Source organism: Stenella coeruleoalba (assembly GCF_951394435.1).
Source record: "Stenella coeruleoalba genome assembly, chromosome: 10".
In the NCBI taxonomy this organism is placed as follows: domain Eukaryota; kingdom Metazoa; phylum Chordata; class Mammalia; order Artiodactyla; family Delphinidae; genus Stenella; species Stenella coeruleoalba.
This window is the reverse complement of record NC_137156.1, coordinates 100,125,557-100,145,012: the sequence shown is the minus strand read 5'-3', so window position 1 is coordinate 100,145,012 and position 19,456 is coordinate 100,125,557. Positions and strand designations below refer to the sequence as shown.

Here is a 19,456-nt window from a genome sequence, read left to right as displayed (position 1 = left end):
TGGTATGAGACGAAATGTCCCTTCTAACTTGACGGCAGTGGGATATCGGAGAACACAGGTGGGGCAGTCACGTGGCTCTGGGTTTGAATCCCAGCTCTGCTCATGAGCCGTGTGTTCTTGGATTGGTCACCCAACATCTCTGACTCTGATTCCTCACCCTTCGGATGAGGACAATAACAGGGTAGTGAGAAAAGACATAAGGTGTTTAGCGATAAATATTAATTCCCTTCCTCTCTCTCTTTGAGAGATCTGCTACCTATGAAAAAACAAACACGTCAGTGTTTTTTGAGTCGTCTGTGAATGAGTGGGAGTGGATTCTGAGCACGTGCTGGTTGGGCTTGCCCCGAGGAAGGAAGGCAATGCCCACTGACACCCATCACCATGGGAAACCTCGGAGCTCCACCCCTGGAGCTGTGCACTAGCTGGTGGGGGGACAAACGGAGAGGAGGACCAGCTTCCAGAGCTTCGTTCACACAAATGCTCTGCGGTCCCTACACGTGACTTTTATGCTTCTACCACAATTAAGACGAAAAATCCAACCATTTAAATGACACGTGAACCCCAAAGCTGATGCGGTGTTACCTTGGAGACACTGACTGAAACTCTGCTCAAGGCAGCCAGGGACCGCCAGCTGAGAGGTCTGCGAGGAGAGCCCTCAAAACGGTCATCCACCAGCTCGATGATGACAGAGTAACTGGAAAACAAGGCAAAGGGTGTTTTAAAAAAAAAAAACATGAAGTCAACCCATTTACAAAGAACAGTGCTTGGGACTTCCCTGGTGGTCCAGTGGTTAAGAATCCACCTTCCAACGCAGGGGACGTGGGTTCGATCCCTGGTCAGGGAACTAAGATCCCACATGCCGCGGGGCAAATAAGACCGTGTGCCGCAACTACTGACCATGCAGGCCACAACTAGAGAGCCCTGTGCCACAACTACAGAGCCCACGTGCTCTGGAGCCCAAGCACCACAACTAGAGAGAAGCCTGAGCCCCGCAACGAGGAGCCCACGCATCACAGCGGAGGATCCCGCGTGCCGCAACTAAGACTCAATGCAGCCAAAAATAAAATAAATAAATAAATATTAAAATAAAATAAAAATAACATTGTTTGTCCTACCAAGAACGAAAATACAGAAAATAAAACACACAGCATCTGATCCTGAATTCCCCTAGACTACTACTGGGAAAAGTATTAATGAAAAACTCACACTTTACATTACAAACTATAAGCCTGATTCAGCACTTACAGGAAAGGAACAGAAATATTTCTCCCAGCGTGAAACCCATGAATTCACTCAACTGTTTAGATAATAATACTCACTGATATGAAGATGAATAATTACTATATAGCAGTAACTGCACAGATTAACTCAATGTTTAATGCTAAAACATAAATTATCCTGACCTATTTATTATTTTATAGATAGTGTAACAACTTCTACTTATAAGGGACAGACATATAGTATCTATTCCTATTAAACCAGGAGGAATTTGACTCTAATTATTTGTGTGCCTCTGAAAATTAAACTGGGGCTCAGAAATTTCCTCCTGTCACTTTAAGCCATGAACTTATTTACAAATCACTCCAATAAATCATGAGCTTGCGATGAACACACACATACTAACATGTACAAGATAGATAATCAACAAGGACCCGCTGCATAGCACAGGGAACTCCACTCAATTATTCTGTGATAACCAAAATGAGAAAAGAAACTAAAAAAGAATGAATGTATGTGTATGTGTAACGGAATCACTTCGCTGTACAGCAGAAACACACACAACACTGTAAATCAACTATACTCCAAAAAGAAAAAAAAATCACTCCAAACCTTGCGTGGTAAAACGGAGGGCCTTTGCGATACAGCACTGCAAAGAGAAAGAAAGAAAACTGGTAACCGCTCGAAATCAAAGTCTCATTTCATACTTATATTTTCTTCTTCAAACACCCAGGGCTCTCTATGTGGGTAACCTGTAATACACCCTGTGGTCTGTTTTTAAAACCCAAACTGTTTTTTCCCCTGGAACAAAAATTAGCAAAGCAAATCTGGTGCCAAGACCCTAATACCCTCGTCCCACCCGCACCCCACAAATGAACTCCAAATCCAAGTATAAGCAATTTTTGTCCTGTCTCTTGTCTTACACTCTCCAGAGAGAGAGTGGGAAATCATGTCAAGTGTGTCAAGTTGGTATAATGAGGACCAACATTCAGTTATTCATTTCAAATCTTTTGAATCGTCATTCAGGGTCTGAGCTCCTCTGGCCGGTACAGGATAGGTGCTTGTGCCAAAGATGAATGAGACTCATGCCTACTTTTAGGAAATTCAAAGTCAAGTGGGGAAAAAGTCACATAAGCACACACGCCACTCGGAGACCCGCCTGCCCACCTCATTCAGTCTGTGGAGGTCAGAGTGGCTGGCCGGGGTCTGCCGTGGATGGTGGAAGTGCAGGCGAGCCCTCGGGGGCACACAGCCTGTGGCAGGGTGCGGAGATCTGCCCACCAGATCTGTTTGCTCTCTCCCCAGGCACGTGAGAGACACCGTATCAGCCTCCCAAGCAGCAAGGAGTGGCTGTGTGTCCCAGGGCACTTCCTGATTGGCCCAGAAAACCCTCCCCGGCACCGAGCCTGTGCTTGTTGCTTTGTGAGGCCGAGTGAAGCTCGTGGGACCACAAGAAGAAGCCGGGCCCCTGCAGTCCCTGTGGGAGTTGGTCCACCTGCCACTCAGACACTGGCTTTGGATTTCACATGAACAGAATTAACTTCTAGTGTTAATTAAGCCCATGAAATCTGGAATTTATACGTAACTACAGCCGCAGGAATTACCTTAACTAACAATTATATCCGTGAGCTTGTGCAAAAACCAAGGCAGAAAAGCTTTGTTTCCTTTGAGGAACTGGCAGAACTTTTCCTTTAGGGCATAAACCCGGCATTTAATCACGTTTCCCTTTAGCTCACGCACCACGAGGTCAGAACCAGTTTAGGACCCAATGGATGATACAGTAACCCTTCACGTATATTTTCCATGGTCACCTTTCCTTCTTATGAACATATTTCCTATTTAAATTGTATTTAAAGTATTTGGCAAGTCAGCTCAAATTCACTGTGTAAGGGCCCACATTTAAGTAAATATCTAAACACCTATTTCTCAATTTCTGGGGACGTGGTGCAGTGGAAGGAGACCCTGTACTGGGATGAGACTGAATTCGGGGTTCTGTTTTGGCCTGATCTCTGCCACTCCTAATTGTGTGGCTTTAAACACATTAGTAACTTCCCTGAGCCTCAGTCTCCAAAACCATAAAATGAAGACACGAGGGGAAATTAAAATCTCCTCTAGCCCTCACCTGCTATTAGCTATGATCAGTTACACATCCTTCACCTAAGATGCATCTGGAAAGTGACACAGCTCGAAAGCAGCTCCGACCCCCAACTCAGGCCATTCAGATGCCTGACTACGATGGAGGTGCAGCTGAGGAGTTAAAAGCATAAACATGGCATCAGTCAGACCCCAACTCAAGGCTCAGCAATGCCAAGACCATACGATGACACTTGGGTTTCAATCTGCTTATGGAAAATGGGGGTAATAATGCAGGTGGAGGTGCTCGAAGAGTTACCCATGATAATAGAGATTACGACGATAACAGCGTATTCAGAGGGGAAAATGAAATAGTTTTACAAAAGTGCCTCCCAGGTAGAAAGATGAAAGCTTCAGAAGTCTAAGAAATAGTGGGTATTTAAAAATAAAGTCTGAACGAAGAGGGAGAAGAGAGGAAACGTGCTTTCTTACACTAACACCAGACGTGGCGTGCGGAAGGAATGATAGAGTCAGAACACAGTGATCAGGGCAATAATCAATTTGGGCAACCACTGTAACTACTAGGGAACCAGATACTCAGTGTCACCCTACAAGTCACTCGTGAACTACAAAAGGAAAAGCGCAGACACCCGACAATGGCTGCCCTATTTTAAAAAAAATTATTTTTATAAAAATAAAACACAATAAAAAACGGCATCACCAGCAGTAGGACAACCTGACATCAGGCACCCCTGGACGTGGCCCAGTGAGGACACACATCACCCGTGCTTGCAAAAAAACGGCAAGCCCGAATCTAACCACGAGGAAGTGATCAGACATACCTAGACTGTGGGACACCCTACGGGACTCTTCAAAAAAAGTCAACGTCACAGAAAACAAACAGGTGGAGGGACTCTTTTAGATTAAAAAAGACTGAAGAGACTGCAGTGGTTGAATGGTGGCCCCCAAAAGATATGTCCACGTCCCAATTCCTGGGACCTGTGAATGTGACCTTATTTGGAAAAAGGATCTTTGCAGAGATTGGAGGGATGCAGCCACAGCCAAGGAACAGCTGGCGCCACCAGAAGCTGGAAGCGGGAAGGAACGGAGGGAGCACGGCCCCGCCAAGGCCGTGGTTTCGGATTTCCGGCCTCTAGACCTTCTGCTGCTTTAGGTCCCCAGTTTGTGGTCATTTCTCATGGCCTCCCTAGGAAACTGAAAGTGGCAAATGCACTCAATGTGACAAATGAATCTTGAGTGGAGCCTGTCAAAAAAATCAAAAACCAAACAGCCACAAAAGACATTGTGGGGACAAGTGGGAAAATTGAAATATGGACTGGATATTTTTATGATATTATATTACCGAATAATTAATTAATATTAATGAATAATCAACAATGAATTGTTAATTATTCTGATTAATATTAATGAATAATTCTGATTTCTCTTAGGTATTATATGATGCCATAATTATGGAGGAGAATATTCTCAGGAGTTGCATGAAAAACACTTATGATTTAATACGTATTATGTGTGCAAATGTGGAAAATGTTAACAAAAACATTTAAAGTCTGATTAGAAGAATAAGCCAAGAGGGTGGCTTGGGAAAGAACTGAAGATGGGGATGGGAGGAAGGTGCGCCTCCCTGCTCTGTGAGGAGCACGGGGCCCCAGGGCCTCTCCCTTGGGGCAGAGCCAGCCACCAGCTCTGGGCCGATGCCACGACCAGCAATGGTTCTTCTCTGGACATCCTGTAACTCTGCTGGCTTCTAACGGCTCCCCTCCTTCTACCTGTTTTGCAACTTCTAATTTGCAGGGAGCTGGGGAATCACATGATCAAACTCAGTCCACGTGAACCCAAAATTGGAACGGGTGGGAATGCGTAAGATGAAAATAGAAGGCTGGAGTTGGTTTTCGGCTTTCTGGCTGGCAATGTTAGTCAGGTGTGGTGGGAAGTACACAGAGCTGGGACCCAAACAGCCCTAACCTCTGTACTTACCAGCTGTGGGACCCTCGGCAACTCCCCTGACCCTTCGAAACCTCAGTTTCCTCAGCTACTGAAGGAGGTGAGCGCCACACGCCTCACGGAGCGTGAAGATGAAATAAGACGGGAGAAGAAAAGCACCAAGGCACCTGGTCACCATAGGAGCCAGCAGCAGCTTCTGGGGTGGGGGGGATGTACGGAAAGGCTCCCAAGTGATTTCTGGCCTGGTTTTCAGCACAGGGCAATCAAGGTCAACTGGCCCAGCAGCTGCGCCTGATTTGAGATCTTATCACCTGTTCCAAGCGCTGCTCCTGGAATGAAATCTGATTGACAAGACTCAGTCAAGGGAAGGGTTTCCCTGATAAGATGTGAATTTCCTACCGGCCCTTTGTCATGAGTCATTACCTCTGTGAGCAGAAACCATTGTTAAGGGAGCACGTCCTGGGTGTAGCCTGTGTTCTAGGGTATGTGTGATCACATCACTCGCCTTCAAAATTAAAATGATGCTGGTAAGAGACCAGCAGCACCATGTAGCCGTGCCTGGAGAAGAGGTCAAGTTTAGGAAGCTGCTCTTTCGCACCCCAGGCTAGCGCAGCTCCTGAATTCTCCCTAAAGCAGGAGATGTGAAGACACCCTTCATGGCACTGCTGGGCTAGAAACCTGGTCTCACGCTAATCACACAAGCAGCTCCAAGGGCACGATACACCCCTCCTGCGGCAAAGCCCTTGGGGGGTTGGGAAACAGCAGCTGACATATTTCTTTTCTTTTTAAAAGTCTGTCCATCTGTCTGTCCTTTCATCCAGCCTTATAAGGCAGTTTATTTTTCAATGCGGAAAGTTTTCTCTACCCACCATCCACAAATACGGCTTGAGTACTGAAAACACACGCAGTAAGGTATGCTTACAAGGCACTCAACAGAGGTCCCTTCCCCTGGCTACGTTTTGTTTTTATTTTCTATAAAGAAGATGCTGTCTTATAAAGATGTTGTTATCCATGTTACATGATGAGTGAACGGAAGCTCAGAGAGATGAACTGACCTCTCTGAGGTCACACAGGTAGTAAGACGTGGAACCGGTGTGAGCCCGGAGAGCTCTTTCTGTTACCCCTACCTCCTCAGAGCGCGTCACCGTGGCCTGGTCAACTGGAAAGTTCTGCTCAGGTTTCGCCCATTCGGTGAGCACACTGGCCTGCCAAGCGCTCACACGGAGCGGCTATTCTCACGGGGCAGGGAAAGGAGAGCAGGGCGGGGAGCCAGTGACGGCAGTGCAACGGCTACGTCACTTATTGAAACGCTGTGACCTGTGGGCCACGCAATCATCTGGAAACCTGGCAAACTAATCTCGAGCTGGTCCCGATCATTCTGTCCGCAGGGCTGGTCAGGTCAGCTTCCCTAACTACTCCCTCTGCTTCCATTCCCGTCCCTTGCCCCCCGCCCCCCGACCCCTGCCGTCTATTAGTAAGAAAGTACACAAAGGTCCCACTAAATCATGTTACTGAATATGTCACTCCTTTGCTCAAAATCTCCCAGGACTTCCAATAACCAGCATAACACCCCAAGTCTTTGCGCAGCCCCACGTGATCTTCCCCAGACATCACCTCACGTCACTCTCCCCCTCGGACCTCTAAGTTCTAGACGCACTGGCCTTGTGCTGCTCCTAAGTCCTGCCTCAGGGCCTTTGCACTGGCTGCTCCTTTGTGCCTTGGGTATTCTTCCCCAGACTGTCAAGTGACCTGTTCCCTCACTGTAGTCACGTTTCTGTTGTTGTTTGGGGCACATCTTTTCAGAGAGTCCCTTTCCTAACCACCCTAAGTTTCTTTTTTACTCTCTGTTCCTTTACTCTGCTTTATTTTTCTTAGTACCCTGAAATTACAGTACGTATTTATGTGTTTGCTTGTTTGTTCCTCACCCCTGCCCCGCCCCAGCACGTGAGCAGCTCCACCCAGGGAGCTTTGTCTGTCTTGTGCACCTCTGTGTTCCTGGCACCTAAGAAGATCTGGCTCACACAAGACCCTGAGCAATTATCTGGTGAATGAGGTGCTCAGCGGGTCCCGACTCCCTCCTATAAATAAAGATGAGGGAGGCAGTACTGTTTAGAAGTTCCCAAGGGCCTCGGCTCCAGCATTCAAAGCCCAGACTTATGAGTTACTGACCCTGGGAACTTTTAGGGGCAAATGACCCTTTCTCTCACAACTTCAGTCTCCCTATCAGAAAAACGAGGATGGTGAGCTCTGATCTTGTAGAACTGCTATTAGGATTAAACGAGGTCGTGCACGTCAAACGTCTCCTACAATGCTTGGCACACAATAAGGGCTCAATAAATGTCAGCTGTGATTATCACCACAGTTCTACAATGATTATTAATGGCACTGCACACAATCTGACAGGTGAGACTACCCCAGAAGATAAGGGACTGCCCTACATCACACACTAAAGAGAGGTGGGGGTAGGGACTGTGGACTCTCTTCTAAGATCTCAGAGTGGAAAAGAGGAAAACATACCCTCCACCCCGATCCAAACATGATTATCTAAGGCAGGAGGACATCCATCATCTCAGGAAAAAACAGCAACAGCACATATAACCGATTCGATTTTCACCCCAGGATCTGATGTGAACCCTGGTGTGCTCACACTTGCCAAGCCAAGAATCACTTACGCAAATCTGTTCCGTACTTCAGGCCCGGTTTGGGCACCCAGCCCTTGCTTCGGAAGTGATGGTACGCCATGTACGTAGTCCTGAACGTAGGCTGAACTACGCGGAAGGCGTTCCAGAGCTTCACAATCGTTAAAGGCTCCTACGGTTGTTGGGGGAAAACAAAGCATTATGACGTATGTATCCACCCATTATCCAGCGGTGAATCGACAACATCTATACTAAGTGTGAGCAGAAGATAAACAAACACGGTGCCCATGACAAAGGGTTTAACCACAAGATCCAGACCCGCGCTATGCGCTATCCAGTGTGGCGGCAGCCAGCCACTCCTCTGAACTTAGATGTGTTGCCAGTGTCAAAAGAACACTGAATTTCAAAACTGAGAATGAAAAAAAGAATATAAATTATCCCAGCAATTTTAAATATGTTGGGTTAAATATACTATGTAAATAATGCAAATCAATTTCAGCTGACTTAAAAAAAAACCTTTTTAATGTGTCTACCAGAAAACTGAAAACTATGCATGTGGCTCCCATCTGAGGCTCCCATCATGTTTCTACTGGACAGCACTGCCCCAGAGGACCTGTGAGAGGCCCCCTTGAGACAGCAACCCTGCAGGCTGGTAACAGCCAAGCGAAGCGGGGGAGGGCAGCGGAGGGGCTGCTGGTGGGAGAACAGTCCAGGCAGAGGAATGGGGGCGGGCCGGGTGTCCACCAAAGCCAGAGGGCGCACGTTGCAGCACGCACAGACCCTAATGGGTAGCTGCGGTTTGCCAGGCCACATTCAGAAAAGCCAAAAATAATTCTGTAACATTTTTACAAAAACATGTTCCATTTATTCTTTGAAACTAGAACATTTATTGCAAGGCACAAGTTAGTAATCCAACTGCTTCAAAGGGAATTTTGTTTCTAAGGTCGGACTTGAAGACGCTGAGAACGGTTCAGAGAACAGTCTGACGTGCCAACACAACAGGAAAGACCAGGTAAGTTTGGAAGGTTTTCCGCTTCATTTCAGTGCTGACTAAAACGGCCAGTCCTTCAGTTAGTTGGTTTACGGATCGGTCACTCAATGAGACTTGCTCAGTTTGTCTCAGTCTGAGATTTTAACACCATAAGTATGAGCTAGAGTTGGTTTTTTTTTGTTTTTTCTTTTCTCCTTTAAACAAAACAAAACAAAACAAAACAACCGGTTGTCCCTAAGGTGGAAACTCCATATGTGTGTGGTCTTGAAATCCACCCCCCTCCAAAACAAGCAACAGTCTCGTGGAGAAGGCCGAACTTCCGGCTTGGACAGCCCACCGAGTTTCAGAGGCTGAGGGTTCTACAGAGCAGCTGGAACGCCCCGACAAATGTCAGTGAAGGCCCAGGGAAGGAGGTGGGGTGGGCTAAGGACGGCCCCCCTCTCAGACAATGGGTCACCCGTCAGCCAGACACCCGTTTCCAAACCACTGGGATACTCATGAAGGGGACTTACACAGTTAGAAGCGGATGAATGACGAAATACGTACCCTCAACAACAGAATAAAATGTATTTTCTCTGTTCTAATGTTCTGCTTACCTTTTTCATCTTAATTTTAATTTCACGTGAATTATTTTGAACAGGTATTGTATTCACATGGGCGAAAATTCAAGAAGTACAAAAGTATACGGTGAAGTCTCGCCTTCCACCCAATTCCTCTACCAGGAGGCAAGCACTGGGATTAACGTTCTGCTAAGGGCAGCAGGATACAGCACAAAATCACGGGCTTTGGAGCTGTCCTGACATAGGTTCAAATACTAATTCTAACCAGACCAGCTGTGTGTCCCTGGGTGAGTTACGTGTTTCCTCAGCCTCAGTTACCTCGTCTATAAAAGTCTTTACAGGCGCAAGTTGAGGACTAGAAGTACTGCATATAAAGTTCCTAACTTACCGCCTTTACCGAAGCAGGTGCTAAAACACGGGTAGTTTCTATTTTTGCTGTTAATTTTTGGTACTGCTCTGACAGATTTCCTGATCGTTATAGAAGATACTGCTATCCTCCTAGTCTCTGGGAATGAAATTCAGTCTGAAAGGGTCAAAGCTGGCTTTTGCCTGAACAATCCCAATTCAGGACCCAAAGCCTAAACTTAGAGAAAAAATTCAATTCCAATTTTATCCAGTGAAAGTGGACACATTTGTATTACAGCAATATGGAAATTACTACAACCTGCTTTTAACATCAGGGAAATTTTAAGTGGACTGGGTCTGAATAAAACATCTTACCTTCTCATAGTAGATACTTAGACATCCCAGAGCATAGACCAGGAAGAAGGCCTAAAAACAGAGAAAGCAGAAAATGCTCATCAGAAACTGTTCCATGTTGAGAAATTATTTTACAGACTGATTTCTCTTTGCATTAAATACAAATTAATGTCCTTATCACCATCCAAATGGTCACATATTTTTAAACATAAATGGTTCATTCAAATTTCAAGGATTAAAATATGAATGTCATAAAATGGTTTAGAATCAGTACAACACATTTCTATGAAATTTTCCATGTATTTTTTCTTTATAAAAACACACGGCTAAACTGAAAAACGATGTAAATAGCAACAACAATAGAAACCTGTGCTCATTGGATTTTCCTCTGTCAAATGACCTTACTAAAGTGAGAAAAGAATTTATAGAAAAAAATAAGTAGAAAATTGTGGAAAGTGGGCAACGCAGACTTGGTTTGTGTAAACCAAATGAGTTTCTTGGTCACTCTTGCTGTAAAGTGATTTCCGATCGAGTAAACCCCATCTTCCATTAACTTCATTGAAAGGCACCATGTTTCATTCACGTGGGGAGGCAAGAGGAACGGCAGACAAGGTCGGGCCCAGCTGAGTAAAATCACACTGACGTGGAAATAAAAATAACTTTCTGACAAAAACAAGACAATGCCAAGCACTGACAACAGCAAACAGGCCCCGGTGTTGGCTCTGCCTGTACAAGGGGATTAGGATCTGCGCTGATGTCTGAACAGCTCAGGTGAGGCTGGTCTGTAGTAGTCAATGATGAAGAAATGGTGGCTCTAAATGCTACTTTCTTTTTTTTTGCGGTACACGGGCCTCTCACTGTTGTGGCCTCTCCGGTTGCGGAGCACAGGCTCTGGATGCGCAGGCTCAGCGGCCATGGCTCACAGGCCCAGACGCTTCGCGGCACGTGGGATTTTCCCGGACTGGGGCACGAACCCGTGTCCCCTGCATCGGCAGGCAGACTCTCAACCACTGCGCCACCAGGGAAGCCCAACTACTTTCTTTTTTAACATGAGGATGGAAGATGAGATTTCAGGTATCCTGGAGGGGCCTCTGGTGCAGGTGGCAGCAGGAAGGTGGTCCCTGCCCTGAGCCCTCAGGCTTCTGCTCCACCACAGTGGTGCTGATGGCTTTTTTCCTCCCCACCCAGGGCTCAGGACTCAAGTGTACACAGGCTGTGAAGGTGCAGGGCTTTCAAGCAGTGACAAGGTCCTGCTAAGGAAACACCGTCCTGACCCTCAGGAATTGCCCCAATCCACCCCACCGTCATCCTCTCCTGGCCACCTGATGACACTTCTCTTTACAGCAGTGGTCCTTTAAGTGTGGTCAGTCTGGGGATCCTGGGGTCCCCATGACCCTTGCAGGAGCTCTCAAAGTCAAAACCATTTTGTGTGATCAAGGCATTATTGGCCTTGTTCATACTCATTCTTCCCAGAGGCTCCAAGACACGTGACACCACAACAGACTGAGCGCAGCAGCAGATGTGAGAATCCAGGGGACTTCTCTTAAGCCAGACCTTAAAGTCTTTGCCAAAATGAAAAACAATGCCACTCTTTTCACTGGATTTGTTTTGTTTTGAAAGAATAGTTATTTTAAATAAAAATATTATTTATGTTAATGTATAGTGGGTTTATTATCATTAATTTAAAATGAGTTAATAAACACATATTTAAGTTTTCATTTTAATGTATAATTTGGTAAACACTGACATATAACCCACGTAAAAATACTCCTTGGGGTCCTTCAATAATTGTTAAGAGTACATGTGGTTTGAGGACTACTTTATTTATTTATTAAATTTTATTGATTGATTGATTTTTGGCTGTGTTTGGTCTTCGTTGCCGCGCGTGGGCTTTTCTCTAGTTGTGGCGAGCAGGGGCTACTCTTCCTTGCTGTGCGCGGGTTTCTCATTGCGGTGGCTTCTCTTGCGGAGCACAGGCTCTAGGCGCATGGGCTTCAGCAGTTGTGGCATGCGGGCTCAGTAGTTGTGGTACGTGGGCTTAGTAGTTGTGGCTCGGGGGCTCTAGAGAGCAGGCTCAGTAGTTGTGGTGCACAGGCTTAGTTGCTCCACGGCATACGGGGTCTTCCCAGACCAGGGCTCGAACCCGTGTCCCCTGCACTGGCAGGTGGATTCTTAACCACTGCGCCACCAGGGAAGTCCCTGAGAACTACTTTAGTTCTACCCAGATCCAAATCGAGAGCTTCTCTGAAGATGCAGGTGGTTACCTGCCAGGCCCGCTTCTCTGGGTCCAGCGCCCTGATCCTGGCCGCCGCCACCTCGCGCCTGGACTTCTGCGAAGGCCTCTGTGCTCCGGCCCCGCAGCCCGTCCCCGCAGCCCGTCCCCTAGGGCAGCCCGAGCTACCTTCTCAGCACGTGAAGGCCCCTGGCTCCCAGGCGTCTCGTGGCACTCGCCCAGCGCTCTCCCTACATGGTCGCTTCACTTCCGTCCCCGGACACACTGAGCTCACTCCTGCCTTCGCCTTTGTAACTGCTGCTCCCACACCCGGAGTCAAAGGTCCCTCCTCAGAGAGCTCCTCCCTGACCACCCAGTTTGTGTGACCCCGTTCCGATCGACTTCCTCAGAGCATTTACGTTCGCCTGAAAGTATCTTTCTTAAGTGTGTCTCTCCAGCTAGAATGTAAACTCTGTGAGACAGAAACTCTGCCTGCCGTGCCCTTGACCTAGAAGGGGCTCAATGCTTGTGCTGAAAGAATAAAGAAGCAGGTGTGGATCCCGCCCATGGTCTGGAGCACGTGGCCAGGCTACCCAGGGCAGGTCTCCCAGCTCCGTTTCCTCGGGGTGGACACTGTCCTGCTTCTCCTTTAGCTCCTGGTGACAGCCTGCTGCTTGCTCTCCTGTGGCCCACTACTTATTAACGCAACGCACTGCTTTTTCAGATGGACACAGATGGTGGCAAAAAGGTGCAACAGAAAAGAAAAGGTGGTTCCTCAAAAAGCCAAGTCCTTCTTTTCCTTTCGTTTTCCCTCAACTTTCCCTTCTGGGTTCACAGTGGTAGAACAGGAAGATCCTCTGAGATAAGCAGACCTGGGCTGAAATCTCGTTAGCTTGGAAGTATCACTTAAACCCTCCCACTTCATCTAGAAAATGGGGATGATCAAGCCTTCTTAAAGACTTAATGAGGTTAGATTTCCTGAAGACTTACAAAGACCATGCTGGGAGTTCCCTGGTGGTCCAGTGGTTAGGAGGTGCTTTCACTGCCGTGGCCCAAGTTCAATCCCTGGTCGGGGAACTAAGATCTCACAGACCGCAAGGCACAGCGCCCCCCGCCCCCCGCCCCAAAGCATGCAAAGCACCTAACTGCTCAATTCATTTCGTTTCCCTGCCTTTCTAAGAAGACACTGTAGCTGGGAAAGGTTCAATCCAGTCCTTGCCTAGGAAGAGATGACCTCCTGGTATCCATAAGAATCTAAGTTCTTCAGAAACTTTCCATTATTAGCAAACACACATTTCCCTAAGAACTGACGAAACCAAAGCCTCGTTTATAATTGGCCTAAAATAGCTTTTATGAACCTCTGCAAGCTGCTCTTAGGCACTTATTATACATGGGGAGAATCTTAATCCAACGGAGTTGGCTTTATTTAGAATTAAGTCATCAGCAGACCGGGGAGGTCTGTGGAGGCTGGAGACTAGACCCTCGAAATCTCATGAGTAAGTTTTTACTGTGATAGTACTAATAAGATGGACGGATGAGCTTCATGATGGTTTAATGTCTTGTCACTAAATCCGGTCAGGGCCTGAAGCGTTGAAATGAAAAACAGCTCTCAGAGACAGATCTCTCAGTCAGCTCGCTGTTACCATTCTCAAAACCTAAGAACCGCTTTGAATCACCACAGCAGGGCTGCCCGTGTTCCTGAGGGCCATTTATGGAAACATGTTACACTGTACGGGTGGTACCACCAAACACGGGTGATTCATCCAAGGAAACCTGCCAAAACAGAGCTGGGAAGCGGAGCCAGGCCTAACTGCACGCTCCCTGGAAACTTCTGCAACACGTCTCTGGAATGTTCTCAGGAACCAAGCGGCCTCCAAGAACAAGCACCACCTCGCCTCCTGCCTTCCATTACTGTGGCATTTCTTCAGCGGGTGTGTGGGAGGAGGGAGCAACACAGTCAGTGAAAAGCATCAGCTGGTCCCCGCCTGGAGCAGTGAGGCTCGGCCCCCAGCTTCTGACACCGAATCCTCTCCCTCCGCCCGCTGCTGCTGCCCCTACAGCTGAGGGGCTGGCTGCCTCCTGACGGCTCAGCCCTCCAGCCTGCCCTCACCCGGATGCCAGCTCCGGTCCCTGCCACTCCCCTGCACAGCCGCCTGCAGTGCCCCGGTGCCACCAGGACCAGGTCAGACCCCTACTCATAGACGCGCCCTCCGTGATCTCCCCTCCTGGGCGGCCGCTTCTGGGACCATGCTGCATGCAAGGGCCTGCCGTCCCGTGTCCACGTGGCAATCCCCTATTTACCCTGTAACACCTGCAGGTACCACCAACCCTGTAAAGTCTTTCCAGGTGGCTCGCATCCCTTTGGAGCCCACCAGTTTCTGTGCCCATCCCACCTTGTACACATCCACTTAACAAATAATTATCAAGCGCCTCACAGATGTCAGACGTGGGGTACAAGAGGAGCAGTCACAGCCCACACACCACACGGTGTCCGTCACACTGAACTGCAATTTGTGGCTCTCTTAGGACCAGAGCCACATTCTGCTTCTCTCTGTACCGTTAGTACTCAGCCCAGTGCCCGGCACATAGCAAGTCCCTGGTAATCTTTTTGCTAAACACTGATTGCAAAAGGAAGAGTTCCAAGCAGCCACTAAGTAGCTTTCACAAGTGACTTAATAACGATGGTAATGACAGAAACAGCAGGCACAATGCTTACTGAGCATCTACGATACACCAGGCACGGTGCTGAAGCCGTCACGTGCACTACTTAATTCCAGAACGTATTATGAACAAGGTGTTACATCACCCTCATCTTACAGAGCAGAAATCTGAGGCTCAGAGAAGCCAAGGACCTAGAGGATGGTGTCCCCAGCGCTGTCCAACAGAGTAGCCACGGGGCCTGCTGAGCGTCTGAAACGTGGCTGGCACAACCAAGAAAAGGATTTTTAATTCTGCACAATTTTAATTAGTTTCAACAGTCACATGCGGCTAGTGGCTACTGTGTTCCACAGCAGACTAAGCTGTCTCATTTGTAAACTGAGGAGATGAAGTAAATAAATCCCAACATCCTTTCCTGCTCTGAGAGCCCGTTCTTTGTACCGCTGGCCTCACTGCAAGGAAGGCAGCACAGCCTAGCAGGTGAAGAGAATACGGAGACACAGTCACTTCTCTGTGAACACATCTATGAAATGACCAGCGTGGACGCTTTCAACAAGCACTGCCTGAGACCAACAGATACGCCAAGCACTGAGCTAGCTGCTGCAGGAGCCTCCGGACAGGCAGGAGCACCCCTGCAGAAGGGCACAGCCAAGGACAGGAGAAGGAGGAAGGGGCGCTGTCGTCAAAATCGGGTACAGTACAGACATAAGCAAAAAAGGGGGGACTGATGGCCGCGTGAACACAGGACAGAGGAGCCCCAAATCAGACGGAAAATATAAGGCAGGTTCAGAAAGCCACTTGCAGCAACTTTTGAGAACGCAGTAAAGGGAACGCGTGTTAGTAATTCTGCAGAAGGAAATACCTAGAATCCATTTACGTAATTAGCAGTCGCTACATGACTCGGGGCCTGCATCGAAGCCTGTGAAAAGCTGGTGAAACTCCATGAATATGCTAAAACCCACTACACACTTTAAATGAATGAATGGTACGGTATGTGCTCGGTGTCTCAATAAACCTGTATGTTTTTTAGAAGCTGCTAAAACTTAGTAACACAGTATCTGGACAATCTGAAACCTTGATGTGAAAAGAAGTGCTCAGACAACCCCCTTGAAACCTCTGTGGGATGATACGGGGCAGGCCCGCCCTAAATGGACATCTTAGAATCGATGAAATGAAGGCCGAGGAGTGAAATGCAGGCATTTCACTGCATGTGGACTCTGCCTGCGGCGACCTCAGTACTGGACTGCACGCGGAACTGCATTTTGAGGTGGACTCATCTACGTGGCATTGCCCGGGCCCAGAGACCGACAGCTGAGAAGACGACATGCTGGGAACATACCTCTTCCAGGCTGAGCTGCAAGTACTCAAAGATCCTAAATGGATTTCTTCTGCATATCAGTCTCTTTTTTGGCGACATCTGAAGAGAAAAATAAAATATATACAGAACAAATGGAAGCACTACATGTTACCTGGAGGAGGGCGCATTTTAAAACGAACGTTTTCTTCTAAATTTCCCCGATTCACATTTGTTGGATTAATCCGGTTAAAAAATAATTTATTTATGTAGAAAAATACTTTATTATTTATGTAGAAAAAGAAGTTTTCGTTTTTCTACTACAGCTGACCCTTGAACAACAAGGGGGCTGAGGTGCTGACTCCGGGCAGTCGAAGGTCTGCGTGTAACTCACAGCCGGCCCTGGCCCTCCACGTCTGCGTTCTTTCCTATCTGCAGATTCAACTAACCGCAGGTCGTGCAGCAGTACGGTATTTACTACGGAAAAAAATCCTTTCGTAAGGGGACCCACATTCAAACCCATGTTGTTCAAGGGTCAACTGTATTAACATTTTGACTTAGTTCCTTTCTTTTATCGCCCATGAACTTTTCCTGCAGTTGTGATCATTTTGTTGGTCAGTTTTATGTGCTGTATTTTTTCACCCAACTGCACCTCCCAAGCATATGCCACGTTCTTAATGAGATTTCATAAACTCCACTCTAAAGGCGAGATATTTCTTCAAACGGGTGTTTCTCATGCTATTTAACTATTAGACTGTTTCTCACTTTTAGCTGCTACAGATGTTGCTGGGGCAACTATCTTGTAGGTCCCTGAATGAAATGGATCTAGTTCTGTGCCCCAGCCTCCTCCTGTGAGGGCTGCCCTCCCCACCTGAGCCCCTGCCCTCCCCACCTGAGCCCCTGCCCACCGCTACACTCAAGACTGCGTAACCACCGTTGCATTTCTTCTTCTCCCTGGCAAGGGAGAGAATGTTACTGGACCTGCGTTACTTTATATGTTATGTATTACAGATATATGTTATTTAAATATTATATATATATATTCATATATTTTTTAAAGTTAAGCTATTCACAGACTTTGAAGTTTCAGTTGAAACAGCCCTCACGACTACTGAGCCCTCAGGGCTGGGACCCAGGGCTGGCTGGTGCCCTTGGAGGGTCTGCAGTGTGTGTCCTGCACCAGCTCTCACACGTCCCGGGTGCTGAACACGGGCCTGCTACCAGCTCCGAGTAAGGGACGTCCCTGTTGGCCAGCATCTCCTCTGGGTCAGACACAGATGGCTCTGGAGGAGGTGATCTCTCTCCTTCTACTTACGTTCCCACCTGAGGCGTCTTCCCTCTCACTCACGTCACACACGACTTCCTCCACCAGCACGCAGTGATGCTCAGGCCCTCTCTCTCTGGCCAGGACCAGACCCGCTCGTTGGCTGCTGTCCCCAGGCTGAGCACCAGAGGGCGGGAGGAGAACATCCTGTTTGCCCCAGTGCACATGGGGCAGAGGAGCAGTGACCTCCGCCACATGTTCACCCGAGCCGTGGGTAGGTATCGGGTCAGGCCTGGAGTCATGCAGGCAGTCTGATCGCTTGCTGGGATCCTCCAGATCGTGTGACTTTCCTGCAACCCCATTCATGGCAGAAAGTTTCTCTCTATCTGCTGTGCCTTCCGTTTTGGAAACCATTTCAGAGTTCAGCTCATTACACAACTGGACCTCTTCATTCCTTTGCAGACAAAGATGCTGAAGGGGCTTTGTGTAATCCTCAAGGAGTCTACGCACTGTGCTCTCATCCTGGCCTTGTCTTCGCATGAGGTTTGTGGCCCATTCCATGCTACGCTGATACCTGCAAAGTAGAAATTCTGTTAGTAACAACACTTAAATTTCAATATTTACAAGACAGCAGAATGTGTGATAAAGATGGGAAGGCAGTATGCCAAAATGTCTATAGTTCTTCTCAACGATGGGCTGTAGGTTGTTTTCTTTATACTTTTTTGCATTTTCTAACTGCTCTGCAATAATTATCTACTACTTTTTAAAAGAAATTTTTTATTTTATTTATCTTTGGCTGTGTTGGGTCTTTTGTTGCCGCATGCGGGCTTTCTCTAGTTGTGGCGAGAAGGGGCTACTATTCATTGTGGTGCGCAGGCTTCTCGTTGCGGTGGCTTCTCTTGCTGCGGAGCACAGGCGCTAGGCATGCAGGCTCAGTAGTTGTGGCTCGCAGGCTCTAGGTGTGCGGGCTTAGTAGTTGTGGCGCACGGGCTTAGTTGTTCTGTGGCATGTGGGATCTTCCTGGATCAGGGATCGAACCCGTGTCCCCTGCATTGGCAGGTGGATTTTTTCTTTTTTAACTTATTTATTTTTGCTGTCTTGAGTCTTTGTTTCTGTGCCAGGGCTTTCTCTACTTGCGGCAAGCAGGGGCCACTCTTCATCGCGGTGCACGGGCCTCTCAATATCGCGGCCTCTCTTGTTGCAGAGCACAGGCTCGACGCGCAGGCTCAGTAGTTGTGGCTCACGGGCCTAGTTGCTCTGCTGCACGTGAGATCCTCCCAGACCAGGGCTCGAACCCGTGTCCCCTGCACTAGCAGGCAGATTCTCAACCACTGCGCCACCAGGGAAGCCCGGCAGGCGGATTCTTAACCACTGCGCCACCAGGGAAGCCCTATTACTTTTTGTTTTTATTACACAGCTTCATCTAATTTGCTTAATTTGAAAAAAATGACCCCAGTTTAACAAAGTATGAAAATTTATATAATTTAAAACTGGTGGACCAAATGATTTAGGTAAATTTAAAGAGAAAATGGCCATCCTTTGTCAGGGTTTGTTTTGCATTATTTTCAGTTTTGGTTATCATGTTTTCAGATATGTATCTCAGTCATAGCAAAAAGTCTTTGTTTAGTATTGGAAAGCAAAATGAGAATTTTAATAAACATTTTTCACAGTACAGTACTTACTAATGTCTCCACCGTGTATGGAAAGAAATGATTACAGTTACATACACCCAAGCATCTTAATAAAAAATGGTCCTTTTTTCCATAATTTTCAAAGTATATTTTAATGAGAAAATACATGCTTAGTTTCTGAAACTCGAAGGCAAGCCCTGAACACTTCCCAAGTTACAAAAAGTTACAGGCAAGACAAAAGGATTCTGCCTA

At 47.4% G+C, this 19,456-nt stretch overlaps 1 protein-coding gene across 5 annotated transcripts in view; it reads right to left on the bottom strand.

The window, feature by feature from the left end:
- LOC307193293 (peroxisome proliferator-activated receptor gamma) overlaps nucleotides 1-19,456 on the bottom strand; it is a 216,665-nt gene that overhangs the window by 9,791 nt on the left and 187,418 nt on the right. For all 5 annotated transcript variants that reach the window (XR_013830286.1, XM_079935053.1, XM_079935052.1 and 2 more), the window contains exons 5-10: nucleotides 17,625-18,147; nucleotides 16,355-16,432; nucleotides 10,167-10,217; nucleotides 7,929-8,067; nucleotides 1,831-1,867; nucleotides 583-694 (exon numbers count right to left, since the gene is read on the bottom strand). Coding sequence is in view for 4 of the 5 variants with exons in the window: in XM_079935053.1 (XP_079791179.1) it covers nucleotides 583-694; nucleotides 1,831-1,867; nucleotides 7,929-8,067; nucleotides 10,167-10,217; nucleotides 16,355-16,432; nucleotides 17,625-18,147 (940 nt within the window). In the remaining variant the exon portion in view is untranslated. The remainder of the gene's footprint in view (nucleotides 1-582; nucleotides 695-1,830; nucleotides 1,868-7,928; nucleotides 8,068-10,166; nucleotides 10,218-16,354; nucleotides 16,433-17,624; nucleotides 18,148-19,456) is intronic.